Source organism: Garra rufa, chromosome 11 (genome assembly GCF_049309525.1).
Source record: "Garra rufa chromosome 11, GarRuf1.0, whole genome shotgun sequence".
NCBI lineage: Eukaryota > Metazoa > Chordata > Actinopteri > Cypriniformes > Cyprinidae > Garra > Garra rufa.
In genome coordinates this window covers 49,495,086-49,516,408 of record NC_133371.1, presented here as the reverse complement: position 1 = coordinate 49,516,408, position 21,323 = coordinate 49,495,086, and the positions used below count along the sequence as shown (strand labels likewise).

The following is a 21,323-nucleotide window of genomic DNA, read 5'->3' as shown; positions in this document are numbered from 1 at the left end:
TGGGGTAAAAAACCTTTTGTGATTCAATCACAATCAGAGGTGTTTGAGAAGTTTGTAGACAGAAGGATTGAGATTATCAGCTTTCCATTGATGTATGGTTTGTTAGGACAGGACAATATTTGGCTGAAATACAACCATCAGAAAATCTGTAATCTGAGGGTGCAAAAAAATTCTAAATATTACGTAAATCTCCTTTAAAGTTGAACAAATGAAGTTCTTAGCAATGCATATCACTAATCAAAAATTAAACTCTGATATATTTATAGTAGAAAATTTACAAAATATCTTCAAGGAACATGATCTTAATATCCTAATCATTTTTGGCATAAAAGAAAAATCAATAATTTTGCCCCATACCAAATATACCTGTGCTACCTTTAGTGCTCCAGAGACACATATATATATGTGTGTGTAAGCTAACATTCTCTGACATGTTGTGTGTTCGTACCCTGAGACAGAGGTGCAGGACTGTGTCCTCTTTGTAAATGCTTTGCCAGGTGTTGACCACCTCAGGCAGGAAGGATTTGACGATGTACAGGTGTCCGGGTTTCAGGATGTCGTATTCGGACCAGGTGCAGAGCACCTTCAGCGCCCGCCGCAGGCCGCCCCCCATCTCCTCTTTACTGAGGAACTCGATCTTGGCACAGAGTCCGCGCTGAGCCCACGACGACATGCTGTTATTGATGCTGTTGGGAGAACTCTCCTCCAGACGATACACGGTCACCGGCTCACCTGCAGGACACGCAAACACCACACGCCTCGCTCAAACACCACCCATGAGCTCACAATCACCGTATCAACACACAAATACACCGCAGGGCTGGGAGACGTGAACCACATCCTAGATCAAACAACTCTGTGTTATGATTACATTTGGAGAACGGTTCTGATCGAATTCAGTCTTTCGCAAACTAAAGGTACTTCATCTGATCCGATGTTGATTCTATTGAAATTATATCGCTATTAAACTTTAAATTATATTTTTTGAGGAAAACAGTGGACTTCTATGGTGCCCGCGAGTTTGAGCTTCTAAAATACAGTTAAATGCAGCTTCAAAGGATTCTAAACGATCCCAGCCGAGGAAGAAGGGTCTTATCTAGCGAAATGAGCTGTTATTTTCTAAAAAAGTTGACAATTTATACACTTTTTAACCACAAATGCTCATCTTGTCTAGCTCTGTGATGCACATGCGTACTCTGTGTACTCCGGTTCAAGACAGTTAGGGTATGTCCAAAAACTCACATTTTATCAACTACAAAATCGTCCTCCATCGCTGCAGAAGTACCGACCCAGTGTTTACAAAGTGAACGTGCAAAGAAGATCAAACACCCTTACACCCAAGGTAAAACAGCAAAGAAGGATGATTTTGAAGTTGGAGGAGAAAATGAGATGTGTTTTTATTACATACCCTAACTGTCTTGAACCGGAGTACACAGTACAAACAGAGCTAGGCAAGATGAGCATTTGGGGTTAAAAAGTATATAAACTGTCAATTTTTTTTTTAGAAAATAGCCCATCGTTTCGCTAGATAAGACTCTTCTTCCTCAGCTGGGATCGTTTAGAGTCCTTTGAAGCTGCATTTAAACTACATTTTGGAAGTTCAAACTCAGGGGCACCATAGAAGTCCACTATATGGAGAGAAATCCTGAAATGTTTCCTCAAATAACAAATTCTTATCGACTGAAGAAAGAAAGACATGAACATCTTGGATGACAAGGGGGTGAGTACATCATCTGTACATTTTTGTTCTGGAAGTAAACTTCTTTAAGTAAATGCCTGTAAAAATCAGTCAGATGTATTTATTGTGAAACACATTCTTGTGTCACGCCGCCCAGAACTGCATGAAATACAGCAAAGCCTGATGGGACAGAGAGAGACAGGAGGGCAGGAGGGCAGTGTTGCGTCTTACCTCTAGGGGGCACTGGGGTGAATGGAATACTCTGAGACAACCGCATCAGGTTATTACGCTCCACCGCTAATACACACACACACACACACACACACACACAGACACACACACAGGGCTGATGTCAGAACACGTCACAGGAGCCGCTGCACACGCCTGCTTCAAACCCACACCACCACACTTAATCACACTCTCATTACTGTCTGTCTTTGAGTCAGGCGTCGTGGGTCGGGTTTGAATCAGGACACATTTATGCTTTTGTTGGATGGAATGACAGAAACACTGACCTGAATACTGATAACTCTCCATGGGCTTGAACGGAGAACCGATCGCTGCTCCACAAACACACAGAGCAGAGAATGAGCAGAACAACACAAAATACTACAGTATTACTACAGGTATTAGTGCTCCTCATGCTATCAGTGTGGTGCAGTAGGGATGTAATGGTATTATCAATATCGTAGAATAAATATTGTATTGTGGACTTCACATCTCGATATTATTGTTTCATTTTTGATATGGCTACATCCCGATAGTGTAGTACTGAGAGACGCCAGCAGGGGTCAGACTTACAGTCCTTGCGCGTGGCCAGATGTGAGTGTCGACCGGCGTACAGACCCGCTGAAACACACACACAGAGAGACAGAGGTCAGACTAAAGCTAGGATCATTCAGCTGTCGTGATGTTTGTGGATCAGACGATCATTAAATGTGATGAAAGACTCACTGTTTGAGATGTCATCTCCTGGACTCCTGAACACCAGAGAAACAAACAAGATAATCAAAATAAATCACACACACAGGTTTGTCTGACTATACCAGTGAGCTCACGTCTTACACTTGCAGTATTTTCTATCAGGTTAATGATCCTGGAGCACAAAACCAGTCTTAAGTAGCATTTTTACAGGTCAAAATAATAGATTTGTCTTTTAAGCCAAAAACCATTAGGATATTATGTAAAGATCATGTTCCATGAAGACATTTTGTACGTTTCCTATCGTAAATATATCAAAACTTAATTTTTGATTAGTAATATGCATTGCTAAGAACTTCATTTGGTGATTTTCTCAATATTTTTTTTTTTTTTTTGCACCCTCAGATTTTCAATAGTTGTATCTCAGCCAAATATTGCCCTATTCAGCTTTCAGACACTGTATAAATCTCAATTAAAAAAAATTGATTCTTATGACTGGGTTTGTGGTTCAGGGTCACAAATTTTCTTTTCTGTCCAAACCCAATATGAACCCTCACAGAAAGCTGTTCAAAACACTAGATGTACATTTATGCATTTGGAAGTTTTTATTTAAAGCAAATTGCATTGCACCAAACGAACATAGTTTTATCCAACCCATGACCACAAGCACTAGTGAGCTAAAGCAGCATTCAATTATAAAAACACAGTCACTATTTGTTTTCAAAACATTCCATTAACACACAGTTACTCACAGTTTGCTGGATTGTGTTGATTTCCCCTGTGAACAAAAGACAAACAGAGTTACGGCGTGTGTGTGTGTGTGTGTGTGTGTGTGTGTGTGTGTGTGTGTGTGTGTGTGTGTGTGTGTCTGTGAGAAGCTTCTCTAAAACACACTGATTGTGTGTCACTGTGTGTTTGACTGACCAACAGCAGATCCTCATAACGTGAGACGTCCTCTAATGACACACGCGTCCTCTCCTGCTTACTGAGTGCTGAAACACACAAATAAGAGATGTCATGAATGTTTTAACTTGATCAAATCAAGAGATTAATGTGCAACAGCATCCATCCTCCAGCAGGTGGCGTTAGAGCTCATGTTGTTGTCAAGCTGCTGAATCAGGGTTAATGTTTAGAGCGGCTGGTGTTGCGTAACGCTGCCGTTTACACTCACTGGACTCTGGATGCAGGAACGAAGGGTTTCTGTCGAACTCGGTGAAACCGGCGTATGAGTTCACCGTCCGGATGTGACCCTGCGCCACCGCCTGCAGAAACACACACAAGACGTGTTTGAGCCGCACCGGAGAGAATCACATCATCTCTTACTTTCAGAACACGATACGCACCACATCTCGAGCCTTTCCGGAGGGACTCGACTGCCGCCCGCTGACAGCACCCTCTTTAGGAAATGACCTCTGACCCTCAGGATCATCCTTGTGACCTTTGGAGAAAAATGGGAAAGTGAGTTCAAAGGCATTTGTGAGGATTGCAGTCACCATGTTAAAGGGATAGTTCACCCTAAAAATGAAAATGTGATGTTGATCTGTTTACCCCCAGAGCATCCAAGACGTAGGTGACTTTGTTTCTTCAGTAGAACACAAACAAAGGTATTTAACTCAAACCGTTGCAGTCTGTCAGTCATATGGGATTCACGGCTTTTAGAGTCAAAAAAACATACTCAAGACAAAACCAAATTAAACCCTGCGGCTCGTGACGATACACTGAGGTCTAAACACACAAAACGATCGGTCTGTGCAAGAAACTGAACAATATATCATTTTTTAAAAACTCTGATCCACCGCAACGTCCAACTGTCCTGCATACCGGTGCGTGACGCGTCAACGTGATCTAACATAGTAGACGCATACACGGAAGTGATCTGTCTCATTGTCTACACAGAGAGATTATGGGTACGACAGCTACTCAAAATGGTAATTACTTGTGCTTATCCTGATTGTTGCAACTGATTAAAAACTAAAAGATTACGTTTGCTTGTGTGAACTCATCCGGGGGTGTTGACTTTTCACTGACTCCCAACTTTTAAAGAGGTCATATGATGTGGTTTCTTATTTTCCTTTGTCTTTGGAGTGTTACGAGCTGTTTGTGCATAGATAAAATCTGTAAAGTTGCAAAGCTTAAAGTCTCAAAACCAAAGAGATATTTATTATAAAAGTTAAGACTCAGCCACACCTTTCTAAAACGACTCGTTCAAACACGCCCCGCTGTATATGGAAATAAAGGCGGCGTAACTTTTAGCGGCTGTAGTAGTGTTGCAGCTGCCATGTTGTGGAGACGCATGTGTTTCATTGAGAAAGCAAAAGCGAAAGTACTTTGTTTGGCCTTCCAAATGAGGACACAACTAGAAATCAGAGGTTAAGTTATATTTACAACACTGTTCCGGAACAGTACAACACAAATATTGTGGGTGATGCGCATTTGACGGAGGACTGTTTCCTGAACCTGGGAGAGCAGCTTACAATGCCAGCTGTACACAAAGGGTTAAGGCTGTAAAGTGGGGCAAATCCAATGTTGCAAGAACAGTCTGCGCTTCTGACTCACAGCCTGTAAGTACGTTTTCATGTTTAAAGAATTCCTTACTGACTATTCAAACACCAGTTTTGATCAGTGTAGAGTAGTGCTTGTTGTTTCTCGTTCTACGATCGCAAATACAGACATGGTGTTATGTTATGTTTAACGCAACGCGTAAAAAGACAGTAAGAGTCATTATAATCAGTAGTTATGTCCCCACTGGATGCAACGAATGCCTGGTTTATAATGGGTTTGATTGTTTCTGTCTCGTCACACCGAGAAACAACATGGTAAGAGGCGTAACATTTCCGTCACACGCTTGAGGTATTCGGCCAATCATGACGCACCGGATAGCTGGCCAATCAGAGAACACCTCGGTTTCCATCAACAAAGAGTTTTGTAAAAATTTGAGGCGTTTCAGAAAGGCGGGGCACAGAGGAGCAACAATAATATACAGTATGTGGAAAATATGTTTTTTGAACCTCAAACCGCATAAACACATTGCATTACAACAAATACACAAAATAATGCTCTTTTTTAGCAACATCATATGACCCTATTAAGCTTGAGTGACTGAAGTTATGGTTCTCTTCGTCACATGCTCAGGACAGTTGGAAGTTGCGGTGGATCACAAGTGAACAATTATATAAATACTGTTCAGTTTCTTGCACAAACCGATCGTTTCATGTGTTAAGACCACGACCCGCAGGGTTTAATTTGGTTTTGCCTGTGTATATTTTTTTGACTCTCAAAGCCATGGATCCTATTGACTGCCATTATATGGCTGACAGACTGCAACGGTTTGAGATAAAAATCTTTGTTTGTGTTCGACTGAAGAAACAAAGTCACCTACATCTTGGACGCCCTGGGGGTAAACAGATCAACATCACATTTTCATTTCTGGGTGAACTATCCCTTTAAACGTTTCCCTCAGATGACATCGAGTAACCAGTAACCCCAAACCAGCACCAGCCCAGGGTTAGTTTAGTCTAGCGCAGTCAAACACACACCGGACACGACAGAACTGTTTTCACTCCCGAGGGACGTTTAGTAAAAAGGGACTGGTCGAGATGAAACCACCGCCAGAGGTCAGAGGTCACCCGTCTCACCCTCTCCAACACACACAGGGTCATGCGGACGGGGTGAGGGTCAAGGGTCACGGTTAGGGCGGGGTTCCCCGATTCCCAGCGGTGGACCGAAGCCAAACCTCCGTTTCTCTGTTTGAGTCTGTTCAGCGCGCGTCTGCAGCGGTCGTCTCTCAGGAGGCGCCGTGGTCCCCGGGGCCGGTGCTCAGGGGCCAGAGGGAGGCCCGGCAGGGGCGTGTTTCTGTCGGGCGGGTCTTCGTCGTCGGCGAAGGCGTAATTGACGTATCCTTCGCCCTCAGGCTCATCACTCCTCTCATAATCACCCTCCTCTTCCTCCTCATACTCACCCACGAAGGCCCCGAACTCCACTGCGACGTGCGACGGCTCCGTGTGCGTTTGCGAGTCGGTGAGCTGCGACGGCGTGCTGACGAAGAACGTGGCCGCGGCCGCCGGAGCGCTGACCAAACCGCTGGGACCCGCTTCCTCCAACACGAAGTGTCCTCGGTGCCGCAGCTGCGGTGAGTGTGTGTGCGCGTGAGTGAGGGAGCGTGGTAAGGCGCGGCCGGAGGATCCCACCTCGGCACTCGGAGGAAGCTCCGCCCACTGCCTCTGCAGCGCTCGCTCCTCGGCTCCGCCCCCGAACAGAGACTCTGCGATGCTGGCGGCGGGAGGCAGGAATCCCACGCTGCACCGCACCAGCGCGCTAGACTTCGAGTGTCCCGTCACGTCGGGCCCCAGGTTCTTGGAGACGCTGAGTTCACGCGTGATCTGGTTGTGCACTTTGCTGGCCTCGGACGCTCGCTGCGCCGTCAGGGCCTTCAGCGTGTCCACCGTGAGCACAGACAGGTCCTGCAGGTGTCCGATCTGAGAATCCAGCGTGTGCAAAGAGCGCTTGATGAAGTTCACCTTGTTTCCAACCTCCTTCAGCTGCACACACATCGTTTCCACCCTAAAAAACAAACAATTTAAATCTCCTTTATTTGTATTGCACTTTTCACAATATCGGCATTTTTTTAAATGGTTTTTAAAGACATTTCTTTTGCTCATCAAGGCTGCATTTATTTGATCAAAAATACTGAAAAAATCTGTAATATTGTGAAATATTATTTACATTTTTAAATCGCTGTTTTCTATGTGAATATGTTTTAAAATGTAATTTATTCCTGTGATGCAAAGCTGAATTTTCATCAGCTGTTACTCCGGTCTTCAGTGTCACATGCTCCTTCAGAAATCATTCTAATATGCTGATTTATTATCAGTGTTGGAAACAGTTGTACTGCTTAATATTTTTTTGGAACCTGTGATACTTTTTTCAGGATTCTTTATTCAATAAAAGGTTAAAAAGAACAGAAATTATTTTAAATAGATGTGTTGTTTCCAACTTGTTTCACAACTGTTTCCAACATTGATCATTCTAATAATAAATCAGTATATTAGAAGGATTTCTGAAGGATTTCTGAAGGATCATGTGACACTGAAGACCGGAGTAACAGCTGATGAAAATTCAGCTTTGCATCACAGGAATAAATTACATTTTAAAACATATTCACATAGAAAACAGCGATTTAAAAATGTAAATAATATTTCACAATATTACAGATTTTTTCAGTATTTTTGATCAAATGAATGCAGCCTTGATGAGCATAAGAGACTTCTTAAAAAAAAACATTACAAGTCCGATCCCAAACATTTGAGCAGCAGTGCATATTGTTTCTTTAGGGAAAATAATCACTTTACCAGGAGCTTTAGGTTTCACATTTACATTTATGCATTTGGCAGATGCTTTTATCCAAAGCCACTTGCATTGCATTTTAGGTATACAGTTTTTGAACCCATGGTTTTGGGGTTGCAAGTGCCATGTTCTACTGTCTGCACTGCAGGAATGCAGGATAGGTTTCACATTTACACTCATGCGTTTGTCAGATGCTTTATCTGAAGTTTTGCATTCAAGGTAAACAGTTTTTCAGTTCATGCATTCGCTGGGAATCAAACCCATGACCTTCTGTTTGAGGTTCTGTAATGTTTAATTCTCATAAATCAACAAACACATCAAGCGAATCCTCAGATTACATAAAAATTACATCATTTGAAGAACAGCAAAGGTCAGCTGCTACTGCTGAGTGAATCTATCAGCCATAAATGTGTCTGACTGGCTGTAAAAGTGTACTTTTATATAAACATAATCTTACACTATGACAACGTGAGGACACTCTTTTATAATGCTGAAAGATAAGAGCCTGTCAGTAAATAATCAAATTATCAAATCTCAATAATTTATTTCAAACAGTTAATAACGTGCATTATGTTGTGTTTTGGACTGTGATGCATGAGTTGCACTGCAAAAAATGCTTTTTCTTTTCTTTTTGTTTTGTTTTCAGCCAAAATGTCTTACATCTCGAAGGATTTTCTAGACAAGTAAAAATTGTCTTGTTTTCAGAAAAAACAAGTCAAAATTAAGCGAGTTTTTGCTTAGAACAAGTTAAATAATTTGCCAATGGGGTAAACAATTTTTTTTAAATTATAAACAGAAAACAAGATTATTTTTCTTACCCCAATGGCAGATTATTTAGCTTGTTTCAAGCAAAAACACACTTAATTTTGCATAGTTTTTTTCTGAAAACAAGACAATAATTTTTACTCCTTTAGAAAATCCTTCTTGATTTAAACATTTTTAGATATTTTGTCTGGAAACAAGACAAATAAGAACAAAAGTAAGAAAAGTATTTTTTGCAGCGTGTAAATCGTACCTGTCAGACGTGAGCCTGATTCTCTCTTCACTCCCAGAGTGAAACTGATCGTCCTTCTCATGGAAGTATGTCTCCACGCACTGCTCCTCAAAGTCGTGCAGCTTCTTCTGGTCCTCCTCCGTCAGGAAGAGCTCTGAAAAACAGCACAACAGTCAAAGCGGCGTCAGACACGAGCAGAAGCGCTTCCACAGAGGGTGAGGTGCATTACTTGGTCCGTAGGCGTTGCTGTCCTTCTTCCTCTTCCTGCAGATGGAGGACAGGACAGACCCGGCGTGGCTGAACAGAATCAGCGGCGGAGGCAGGACGGGTTTGTCGTGATACGCCATGATGAAGTGGTAACGCTGGTATTTCCACACCAGGTTGGAGATGGACTTCACCTGCATGTAGACGTTACTGCGGAGAAACGACAGGCTCAGTTATCGTGAACGGCGTCACACGGCGTACGGCGGCACCAGTCACTCACTTGAAGAAGGCGATGAGCAGGTTGACCATGAGGATATACTGGACGAACAGATAGACGGCCTGCAGCAGCGGAGTCAACCACACACCCGTCGCACACAGCTCACGAGCGTGATCCTCACTTGAGTTCGCACACACTGCCAACACACACACCTCACATATGACCACAAACCACTACTACATCATCATTACTACAACAACAACATCACACAGACAGAATTAATAACTGCATCATTTGTGCTAAATTAAATCCAATATAAGTTTATTACTACAGGGTTTCTGCAGGATTTTCAAATCTTATTTAATGCCTTTTAATGCCCTTTTTAATGCCATTTCTAACATTTTTAATGCCACACACAACCAATAACTAACACGCCTGTGTATGAATGCGTGTATATTATAATGCATTTTTTCATGCGGTCTTACAATGAGGCAACAATGAACATACATTACTCTGCTGAACATAATTAGAAATGGATCAGGAGACAGCTTAATATGTCAGCGTTTATTTGCCGATTTCAAAATTTCAAATATCATCAAGAATATCTTAGAGGCTAAAACTGGCTGCTCTAAAAAAGTCTGTCACACAATTTTAGACCGGCCAGAAGCAATTACCAAACTGGTTCCGTGTTTATCATACTTTGCGACAGTGTATCAAAGTTATTAATTATACAGGCTATATTCAAGATAAATTGATAATATTTGTTTCTTCAACACTAAAGTTAAAGTTTTAATGCCAGTATAAAACAATTTAATGCTTTTTAATGCCATTTAAGGCCTTCATTTTTGCAAAATCAATTTAATGACTTTTAATGCTTTTTAATGCCCCGCGGAAACCCTGTACTAAATTGTTTGTTTTGCTCATTCATGTCACATTTCCTCACTTTACGCGATGCATTTTATAGCATTTTTGATTTCGAGAAACATTTGTGTGGTGAAAAAGTCTTGTGCTGTTTCTCTGATGATTAAAGAAGAACACAAACACATGATTCCTGCCTGAATCTGTTAATTCTCAGCCCATTTTCACATGCAAGATATTTAATGTCAAATCCTGATTTCAAGGTCAGAATTATGGCCAGAGACAGAAGAATATGCAAACATGAGCCTGATGTTCTCTGCTTTTACTGCATCCACACAGCCACAAAAAAGAGCTTATTAATAAAATTATTAGACAATAGATAGTGTATTTGAACATCCACTGTTTTGACTGCTTCTGTTATTAAAATTGCATTAAAGCTGATATATATATATTAGAGGTGGGCCGTTATCGGTGTTAATGTGCTGCGTTAACGTGAGACTCTTATCGGGCGATAAAAAAAATATCGCCGTTAATCTATTCTCAAAGTTAGGGTTGGGAGCTGAGTCTATACTACGCAAGCTATGATGACTTTCACATTGATATTTTAGCGTGGATGTATACCTAGCCGAACTGCACTGTAGGGGGCGAGAACGAGTCTTCGGACCTGTGTGTTTGCCTACTGTGAAATTACCACATCAAACCAGACGTAACATGGATGCAGCTATGAAGCCGCCGGCTTTGCTTCAGGGCAGGGGCGTTGCTAGACCCTTTTTACCAGTAAAAATGCCCCAGTTATTTGGGTAGCACACATATTCTGAATGGCAGAATTAATTCCAAAATTACAGTGAGATTAATCTAGATTAAAAAAATTTATCTATACCCACCACTAATATATATATATATATATATGTGTGTGTGTGTGTGTGTGTGTGTGTGTGTGTGTGTGTGTGTGTGTGTGTGAAATCATCTTTAATATATAGTTTTACACTGCCACTAAAAAGTTTGGGATCAGTAAAGATTTTTTCTGCTCATCAAGGCTGCGTTCATTTAATTAAAAATACAGAAAAAAAATTTAATTTTGTAAAATGTTAATTCAATTTAAAACTGTGGTTTTCTATTTCAACATACTTTAAAATGTAATTTATTTCTGTGATCAAAGCTGTATTTTCAGCACCATTACTCCAGTCTTCAGTGTCACACGATCCTTCAGAAATCATTCTAATATACTGATTTATTATTAGTTGTGCTGCTTAAATTTTTTTTCGAACCTGATACTTTTATCAGGATTGTTTAATAAATAAAACATTAAAAAGAACAGCACTTATTTAACATAGAAAACCTTTGTAACAAACACCTCGTTCAAAGTTTGGGGTCTTTCTTTAAATCTTTCTTTAAAAGAAATTAATACGTTTACTCAGCAAGGATGTGTTAAATTGATAAAAAGTGATAGTAAAGACTTATTTTGTTAGAAAACAAATTCTATTTTGAATAAATGCTGTTATTTGTAACTTTTTATTCATCAAAAAATCCTGAAAAAAGTATCAGGTTCGAAAAAAAAATTGTTTCCAACATTGATAATAAAAGTAATAAATCAGTATATTAGAATGATTTCTGAAGGATCATGTGACACTGAAGACTGGAGTAATGATGCTGAAAATTCAGCTTTGATCACAGAAATAAATTAGATTTTAAAGCATTATTAAATTGCAATAATATTTCATACTATTACGTTTTTCTGTATTTTTGATCAAATACATGTAACTTTGATCAGCATAAGAGACTTACTGATGCCAAACTTTTGAGCGGCAGTGTACATATAATTACTTTGTGAAAAAAAAGACTACAACTACAAGTAACATTAGTCCTTTTTTGCAAATAATCAATTTTACTTATTTTACTAGAAAGTGGCATTGTTCATAAAGAAAATGAAGCTTATTTTAATACCCATTTTCATTGTTTTCATGTACTGCTGTTTAAGTAGATCCCAAGAAGCGTTTTTTTGTGTGTTAAGCTGAACGTGTTCCTGACAGTGTAACCTGTGCTTTGCTCTGACATAATACTTATTTTAATTCTGCAGATGTGATGGTGTGGTGAAGGGTTCTGTGTGAGTTTACCGTCGATCTCGTAGGCGTAAACTTCACCGTACATCATCCAATAAGGCTGAAACACCACGTCTTTGGCCAAAGTCCACGAGGGATCTTCGTTCGGGTACAAAATGGCTTTACGAGGAACTCCAAAACTCAGCAGCACGACGGCCATAATGACCACGATGTAGAACATGTTGGCCACCTGCGGGACGATTAGAGAGCGATCAGCGGCGGATGAGACGAGCGGCTCTAGTCAACCACGGAACGGCCGTTTGCTCACCATCTTCCCGATCATCATGACGTACGGCCCCGCCTGCTGATTCACCGCCAGGATATCCAGCAGCCGCACGTACCAGAAGATGATGTTCAGACAGTACACGATGCGGCCCGCGATGAACACGTTCCCCGAGCCGAAGCGCAGGCCGAAGCCCACGAAGAACATCAGGATGGCCAGAAAATCGGAAATGTTGAAGTAGTCGCTGAACCACACTTTAATCTTCTGACTGATCTTGCCTCCTTCAGACATGAACATCTAGAGGAAACAAATGTAGCGATGATACATGAACACAAACACACCTGTGACCTCCTGACCCTTCAGAACACCTGGAATATGCAATGAGCGGCATGGGATAATTTCATGTTTGTAAAAAGATTGGAAAAGTTTACAATTTATCAAATGGAAAGCAAACCGTTTTGCAACTTCTTTTGTGATTGATAAAAAGGTAGCTTAAAGGAGTAGTTCACTTTCAGAACAAAAATGTACAGATAATGTACTCACCCCCTTGTCATCCAAGATGTTCATGTCTTTCTTTCTTCAGTCGTAGGGAAATGGTGTTTTTTGAGGAAAACATTTCAGGATTTCTCTCCATATAGTGGACTTCTATGGTGCCCACGAGTTTGAACTTCCACAATGCAGCTTCAAAAGACTCTAAACGATCCCAGATGAGGAATAATGGTCATATCTAGCGTAACGATTGGTTATTTTCTAAAAACATTTACAACTTATATAATTTTTAATCTCAAACGCTCGTCTTGCCGAGCATATGAGGAGAAGTAGTATATAAAATAGTAATTTTTTTTTAGGAAAAAATAACATTTTGTTGATAAGATCCTTCATTTCTTTGGCTGTGATCGTTTAGAGCCCTTTCAAGCTGCAAATGGAAGTTCAAACTCGGGGGCACCATAGAAGTCCACTATATGGAGACAAATCCTGAAATGTTTTACTCAAAAAACAATTTCCTTACGACTGAAGAAAGAAAAACACGAACATCTTGGTTGACAAGGGGGTAGTACATTATCTGTACATTTTAGCTCAGAAAGTGAACTACTCCTTTAAGATGGCTTTAGAACAGCATCAGGTTGACTGATTACTGATTGTGAAGAGACTAATAGACTGTAAACTATGAGAGCGAGCGAGCAAAATAAGGGTTAGGCATGAAAGAGCACATAGTTATTGTGTTGGGGCCCCAGACCTGGAATTAGCTTAGGGCCCCGAGATCACTAAACCCCTGATCATAGTCTGTTCTAGCGAAGAGTCAATGATCAGACGGCAGGGTTAAACATTCAGCTGAACTGTAACGAATGCTGCTCAAATAATTAAACATCTCTGAAACTCCTTGTTAAAACATTCAAACACACAAACCTCTCGAATCTTCTCCACCGCGAGCGTGAAGATGCAAACAATGACGACCCATTCCTGAGGAGTCGGAAACAGCTCCATCTTCACCAACACCACGTACGAATACAGCATCAGGAAACCGATATAAAAGAGCTAGAACACAGATGTAAGAGAGCTCAGATCTCCTCATAATCACAGACACACAGCAGATGAAGATCAGACTGAAGACCTCAATTATACGGTTTATACACTAATATCCCACCAGTGACTGATCACAAACACACACACAAGAAACACTCAATAAAAGGGGTCTATGAAACGTAGCATTTTTCTCAAATTTTGACTTTCTGGGTTTAGTTTTTTTATGATTTGATACAAATGATCAAAATAAAAACCTGATCAAATTCATTCATAAAATTGTAACGATTTAAAGGATTACTCCACTTCCAGAATAAAGATTTCCTTATAATGTACTCACCCCCTGTCATCCAACATATTCATGTCTTTCTTTCTTCAGTCGCAAAGAAATTACATTTCAGGATTTTTCTCCATATAGTGGACTTTAATGGTGCTCAATGGATTGAAGGTTAAAATTGCAGTTTAAATGCAGCTACAAAGGGCTCTAAACGATCCCAGACGACGAATAAGAGCCTTATCTAGTGAAACAATCAGTTATATTACTAAAAACAAATACAATTTCTATAGATTTTAACCTCAGAAGCTCATCTTGTCAAGCTCTGTGATGCACATATGGAGAATATATGGAGAAAAATCCTGGAATGTTTTCCTCAAAAAACGTAATTTCTTTGCGACGGAAGAAAGAAAGACATGAACATCTTGGATGACAAACGGGTGAGGACATTATCAGGAATTTTTGGAAGTGGAGTAATCCTTAAATATTTTAAAATGTAATTAAATGAAAACAATTCCATTTTTTTGTCAAATAAGAGGTGCACAATAGAGATTGTGAAAACAGAATAAATAAACCTCTTGATTGTATTTCATTTAAATCAATAAAAGTACTTTTTACTATTCAAATATAATATGTCTGCCATAATTTCGTATCATTATTGTTTTTGTAGTGAAGAATTTTGAGAAAAGTCCCTCTTTTAACCTATTCATCCACAAAAAAGTGGCAAAATCTGCTTTATACAGTAAATTGGTACAGTAAATGTTTTCTGTGACTGGTACGATTGCACAGCTGCTCAAGAATCACTCAAAGAACTAATGATTCAGATCACACACTCAAAACAATCATTGGCTTTTCTGACAATCTTTAATGGTTCATCAACACATTCACATCAAACCCTTACATGAGAAACACCAGATGAATGATCAACCACTGGAGACACACACTCAGGTCTGGTTGAAGTGTCACTAGTGAACGTTCCAGTAGGTGTGTGATGTTTATCTGTGTGTAACGCGCTGGGTTTATGCAGGAGCGAGTGTCTCTGATACTATCACATGGGAACAACAACCCAGAACACTTCAAGTGCTGGGAATTACACTAACGGCGTGAGAAAGCAGTCGTACGTACCGTGTTGAACCAGAACTTGACGATGGGCGCGTGGTAAAAGGCGTAGAACTTGCGTGTGACGGGTAAGCGGCGGGAACGAACATGCACCTCCGTTACATTCTTGGCGTCGGCGATCTCGTTCAGACGGGGTTCCTTAAACACATCCTGACAGAAACACAGAACAGAGATCAGAGCGGCTCTGTCAATCTGTGCCAGTGCGATTGTGCAACAGCATGAGAAAACACACGCTTGTGTAAAGATTGACCGTTTCTGAGCATCTGCGATCAGAACGACGGTTAAGGCACGTTATCGCACTTAAAGCACATTTAATGTTTGATCCGTACCATTGGGATGTCATCACGGTGCTGCAGGTTGTGCTCGCTGTCCTCCATGCTCTGATGGGCGTCCTGCGACTGGGGAATGTGGGACATCTCCGCTTTGGTCTTGTACTCCAGCAGGAGGATGGCAGGAGGGACCAGGATGCTGAGGATCACCTGCACAAACACACATCATTGGAACCATCACCTGAGGGATGCAGGAGGGTGTGAGCGCTAGAGAGATGCCGGCTCTACCTTGTACCAGGAGTTCTTGCGCATGTTGAGGCGGCCCATCCACATGTCGGACAGCAGCATCTGTGTGCAGGTGTGAGCCACGAACGGCCGGAGACGCGACGACACGGCCAGCTTCAGACAGGTGGAGTTGCTCCAGTTCTTCAGCTCGTACGTCAGCAGCTTCATGGCCATCGTCTCGTCCTGTCTGAACGACTGCTCCAGCAGATCCACCGCCAGCGTGCCGAACTCACTAAACACACACACACACACAAACACAAACACATTAACACTCATCACAAACTCAGACTGAACACAATGCAAAATTATCATTTTCAGATATGATTCTTTTGATTCTTCATTTACTTCCAAAACAAAAATTTACAGATCATTTACTCACCTCCTTGTCATCCAAGATGTTCATGTCTTTCTTGTCTTTAGTCGTAAAGAAATGTTTTTTGGGGAAAACATTTCAGGAATTTTCTCAATATAGTGGTGCTCTAAACAATCCCAGCCGAGGATTAAGAGTCTTATCTAGCAAAACGACTGGTTATTTAAAAAAGAAAAAAAGAGACAATTTATACACTTTTTAACCACAAATGCTGGTCTCGTCTAAAACTGCATGTACTCTGGTTCAAGACAGTTAGGGTATGTCTAAAAACTCCCATCTCATTATCTCCTTAAACTTCAGAATCATCCTACATCGCTGCAGAAGTACCGACCCAGTGTTTACAAAGTGAACGTGCAAAGAAGATCAAACACCCTTTACAAAAAAGGTCAAACAGTGATGTAGGATGATTTTGAAGTTGGAGGAGAAAATGAGACGGGAGTTTTTAGACATACCCTAACTGTCTTGAACAGGAGTGCATGCAGAGTTACACAAGACCAGCATTTGAGGTCAAAAAGTATCAATTGTATTTTTTTTCTTTCTTGAAAATAGCCAATTGATTCGCTAGATGAGACCCTTCTTCCTCGGCTGGGGTCGTTTAGAGTCCTTTGAAGCTGCATTTAAACTGCATTTTGGAAGTTCAAACTCAGAGCACCATAGAAGTGCACTATATGGAGAGTAATCCTGAAATGTTTTCCTCAAAAAACTATTTCTTTACGACTGAAGAAAGACATGAACATCTTGGATGACAAGGAGGTGAGTACATTATCTGTAAATGTTTGTTCTGGAAGTAACCTTCTCCTTCCATCATTATTGACTGACTTTGAATACTCCTTCAGCTCCTCTGAGGTGTCGTCCACCACGTCGCTCTTCTTGGCCTCGTATCCCATGGAGCGCAGCAGTTTGCAGGCCACCAGGGCTTTGGCCATGGACTCCTCTCCGTGCTGCCAGAAGAACAGAGACATCTTCTGCCGCTTCATCAGCACGGCCCACACCAGCAGCTCGTTGAAGGGGTACGGGAACCGCCGCGTCTCCGGATCGTCGATGTCCACCACCTCCTCCTTGCTCTTCTTCTTCTGCTGCTCAGACACCGAATCCAGCTGAGGAACAAGCGCACCGTTAAAGCACAAATACACAAAAACACACACACTGCGAGAGATACGGCAACACTCGTCTCACTCTGGGTTTGTAGGGCTGAGCCGTGTTGATGAAGTGATTGTGTCGTGTTTTCTCCTTTTTATCTGCCTGAATGCTGAAGGACTCGTGGGAGCTGCCGGCCATGTGTCGACCCGACCGCTGACAGACAGACAGAGACAGACACAAAGCATTAGATCTCTGACTCATAATTAAATAGTAATAGAGTCTAAGGAAAATGCAGGAATTGTTTTAAGGCAAAAACATAGTCTGGAAACATTTTTAAATATTAAAGAAAAAAATCATCCTGCATCAGAGAACAGTAACAAAGCACATATGATTGAAGTAAATATTTTTAGTAAACATTCTGCCTGATGTAAACCCATTTGCGAAGGGTTCGGTCGGCGCTCATTTACCCGGCTGTTCCCGTGCAGGTTGTTGTAGATGATGCGGAAGCGTTTGCGAGTGTAGTTGCACCTGTACGTTCCTCCCATTAGATACTCGATCACCAGTCCCACGTCGATCAGCGTGATTTTATAGTTGGGCGGAAGGTTACCCTACCAGAAAACACCAGGAAAATAAACTGATGGACTGCAGTTTGGCGTCAGACATTTGAGCATCAGTCGAGCAGCTTTACCTGTTTGACGTCCCTCACCAGGTGATAGAGCGTCGGGTTGGTTAGAGTTTGTTTCTGTGAGAACAGAAATGTTCAGATGTGACCAGTTTATACTCTGCATATGAGAAACAGCACATTGGTGACCCTGGAGCACAAAACCAGCCTCTTTGTAGCAATAGCCAGCAATACACAGTGTGGGTCAAAATGATCAACTCTTCTTCAATGCCAAAAATCATTAGGATATTAAGATCATGTTCCATGAAGATATTTAGTAAATGTCCTACTGTAAATATATCAAAATGTAATTTTTGATTAGTAATATGCATTGCTGAGAACTTTATTTGCACAACTTTAAAAGGCGAAATTTCTCAGATTCCAGATTTTCTAATAGTTGTATCTCAGCCAAATATTGTCCTATCCTATCAAACCATACATCAATGGATAGCTGATTTATGAAACTGACCATTATGACTGGTTTTGTGGTCCAGGATCACGTGTGTAAGTGTGTGTGTACCGTGTTGTAGAGCTCCTCCAGGCGTGTGATTGTAAGGAAGCGGTGCATACTGACGCCATTCTCGATCAGGAGCTTCACAAACTCCACACGGTCCATCACCAACGCATCCAACATCGCTTGCTCGAGGGAACCCACCTACACACACAAACAAACTTTAATACTTTCAAAGTTTTGTTGAACTTTACTCTGAACCTAAATTTAAAGAGACAGTTCACCCAATAATCATCAACAACAACAACAGTAAATATTTTGATAAACATCCATTTTTTGACACCAGTGGGGTCCATTGTCATTTGGCTCCCAACATTCTTCAAATTATAATTTGTTTTTGGCAGAAGAAACTCATACAGGTTTGGAACAATCTGAGGAAGAGTAAACGATGACAATAATGATTTCTGGGTGAACTAATCACTTTAAAAAGTGAACGTAACTCTCTTTGGCTTCACTTTTGTTAATCATTTGTGACCCTGGACCACAAAACCAGTTAGGATACAACTATTTGAAAATCTGCAATCTGAGCGTGCAAAATAAATCAAAATACTGAGAAAATCACCTTTAAAGTTGTCCAAATGAAATTCTTAGCAATGCATATTACTAATCAAAAATTTAGTTTTGATATATTTACATTAGAACATTTTTTAAATGTATTTATGGAACATGATCTTAATATCCTAATGATTTTTGGCATAAAAGAAAATTCTACATTTTTACCCATACAGTGTATTGTTGGCCATTGCTACAAATATACCTGTGCTATTTACGACTGGTTTTGTGCTTCATGGTCACATATTATTTTTTAATACTAATATATTATTGTCATGTTTTCTTATTGTTCACCAAGTTTTTATTTTTACAGAAAACAGCTTCCACAACATGTAATTACACTGACACATGTTAAAGTATCATGGTATCTGTTAGTGTATCAGATTGTGCTGAGAGGTCAGTAGGTCACAGTGTGTGTGTGAGAGAGTGTTTACTACAAACACGACACAATTGTTTCTCTCTGTGTTTATCGGCACACAAACACACACAGGTACGAACCAGCAGCTGTTGTCCGTAAACAAACACATGATCTTTAGCGATGTCCACCCGATCCCACGCCAGCGTCAGGACCAGCTGATCAAAGGCTGACGTGTTAGTGCCTGAGAACACACACACACACACACACACACACACACACACACACACACACACACACACACACACAAGATGATGTCAGAGACGTGAAGTAGTTTAGACTTTGATAAAGTGTTTCAGTAAATGTTTGAGCATCTGAACATGTTTAATCTGCAGCAAACACCGCATTCAACCTGCTGAAAGACAAAACCATCGTTCACTGACACTCCAGACAAACAAAACCTTCATTCACTTTCACAATATAAAATTGTCAAAGGTCGCTCCTCACTGACCTTTGAGCAGAGCCTTCAGGATGGCCACATCGATGTCCTGATGGTCCTCTGAGCCCACAGGAAACACTGTGATCTGAAACACACACACACACAAGGGTCAAACACTCATAAACACTCATCAACCAGAGCATATTGACCAAATACTGAGTGTTTGTTCACCAGCTCTTTGTTCTTCATGCACTCCATCAGCGTCTGGAAGAGATGCAGCGCGTCACTTTGGCTGAAGTTGAATGTTTTCTTGATCGTCGCAATGATATCAGCCTCAACTCCATCAGGCAGCGCTCTACAAACACAGACACAAAAGGTTTCATGATCTGAATCGTATCAAGCTCTTAGAACAGAAATCACAGTAATAGCATCAGACTGCTGTCATTCTGACAAACATAAGCAGATACAAGCCATGAGTTCAGAGTAGGGCTGCTCGATTTTTAAAATCATAATCACAATTATTTTGGTCAATATTGTAATCATGATTATTCAACACAATTATGACTGGGTCCAAAACTTTATATTAGTGATTAATTTAAAGATGGCAATACAACAGGAAAAAAAAAAAGATACAAACGGTGCTTTTTTGGGGGGAAAATGAATACTTTTAAGCAAGTCTAAAGTAGTCTAACAGCCTACTAGAGAAATTGAATGTAATTATTTGAATATAAAATAAAACAGTGTCTCCACTGTAAGAATTAAACATGCTTTGTTTCTTATTAAAACTACAAAAGTCCTTCATTCAAGAGCAGTGAGTGATTTTTCTCTTTGTATTTTTACGTTTTATTAATATTAAGCACAGAGACGGCAGAAGGAATATTATTTGTTGCCGCTTTAAGAGCCACACGGATCCAATAAACTGTTACACACGGATTTTCATTCTCAACTGTTTATGATCATTTAAGACAGAACTGACAAGGGTTTACATCAATAATCACCAAGCGCCTCATTTTGAAATATTTATGCGTATATTTGACCGTTTAGGCGCACAACTTGAGCTAAAAGTTAACTTTAACGTTACATGTCTGTGTTCTGCTCCGTCTCTGAGCGCATACACAGAACAGCACAAATTTTCTTGCGTGCTTTTAGAAAACACAACATCAAGGACACATTAATAAATCAAGGACGTCTCGTTTTATGAAAGCCACGTTACATGATTTTGCTGATTTGCATGTGGAATTAGGCTTTTAAGGAGGAGCGAAAGCGCACCACTGGAAAGCAGCGGAATGGGGCGCAATAATGGTTTCATCTCGATTACTGCATTTTCATGATAGTTTGAAGCAGAAATCG

At 40.7% G+C, this 21,323-nt stretch overlaps 1 protein-coding gene across 1 annotated transcript in view; it reads right to left on the bottom strand.

Moving 5' to 3' along the window:
* Positions 1-21,323, bottom strand: part of trpm7 (transient receptor potential cation channel, subfamily M, member 7) — a 42,156-nt gene that overhangs the window by 5,174 nt on the left and 15,659 nt on the right. The window contains exons 9-35 of the mRNA XM_073850840.1: positions 20,205-20,328; positions 20,046-20,118; positions 19,678-19,778; positions 18,637-18,771; positions 18,144-18,197; positions 17,923-18,063; positions 17,552-17,668; positions 17,195-17,472; positions 16,009-16,237; positions 15,781-15,930; positions 15,458-15,601; positions 13,945-14,073; positions 12,583-12,834; positions 12,330-12,504; positions 9,421-9,553; positions 9,166-9,350; positions 8,958-9,090; positions 6,558-7,159; positions 3,943-4,037; positions 3,771-3,861; positions 3,524-3,591; positions 3,352-3,377; positions 2,633-2,658; positions 2,480-2,527; positions 2,194-2,238; positions 1,910-1,975; positions 449-732 (exon numbers count right to left, since the gene is read on the bottom strand). Coding sequence (XP_073706941.1) covers positions 449-732; positions 1,910-1,975; positions 2,194-2,238; positions 2,480-2,527; positions 2,633-2,658; positions 3,352-3,377; positions 3,524-3,591; positions 3,771-3,861; positions 3,943-4,037; positions 6,558-7,159; positions 8,958-9,090; positions 9,166-9,350; positions 9,421-9,553; positions 12,330-12,504; positions 12,583-12,834; positions 13,945-14,073; positions 15,458-15,601; positions 15,781-15,930; positions 16,009-16,237; positions 17,195-17,472; positions 17,552-17,668; positions 17,923-18,063; positions 18,144-18,197; positions 18,637-18,771; positions 19,678-19,778; positions 20,046-20,118; positions 20,205-20,328 — 3,904 coding nt within the window. The remainder of the gene's footprint in view (positions 1-448; positions 733-1,909; positions 1,976-2,193; positions 2,239-2,479; positions 2,528-2,632; positions 2,659-3,351; positions 3,378-3,523; positions 3,592-3,770; positions 3,862-3,942; positions 4,038-6,557; positions 7,160-8,957; positions 9,091-9,165; positions 9,351-9,420; positions 9,554-12,329; positions 12,505-12,582; positions 12,835-13,944; positions 14,074-15,457; positions 15,602-15,780; positions 15,931-16,008; positions 16,238-17,194; positions 17,473-17,551; positions 17,669-17,922; positions 18,064-18,143; positions 18,198-18,636; positions 18,772-19,677; positions 19,779-20,045; positions 20,119-20,204; positions 20,329-21,323) is intronic.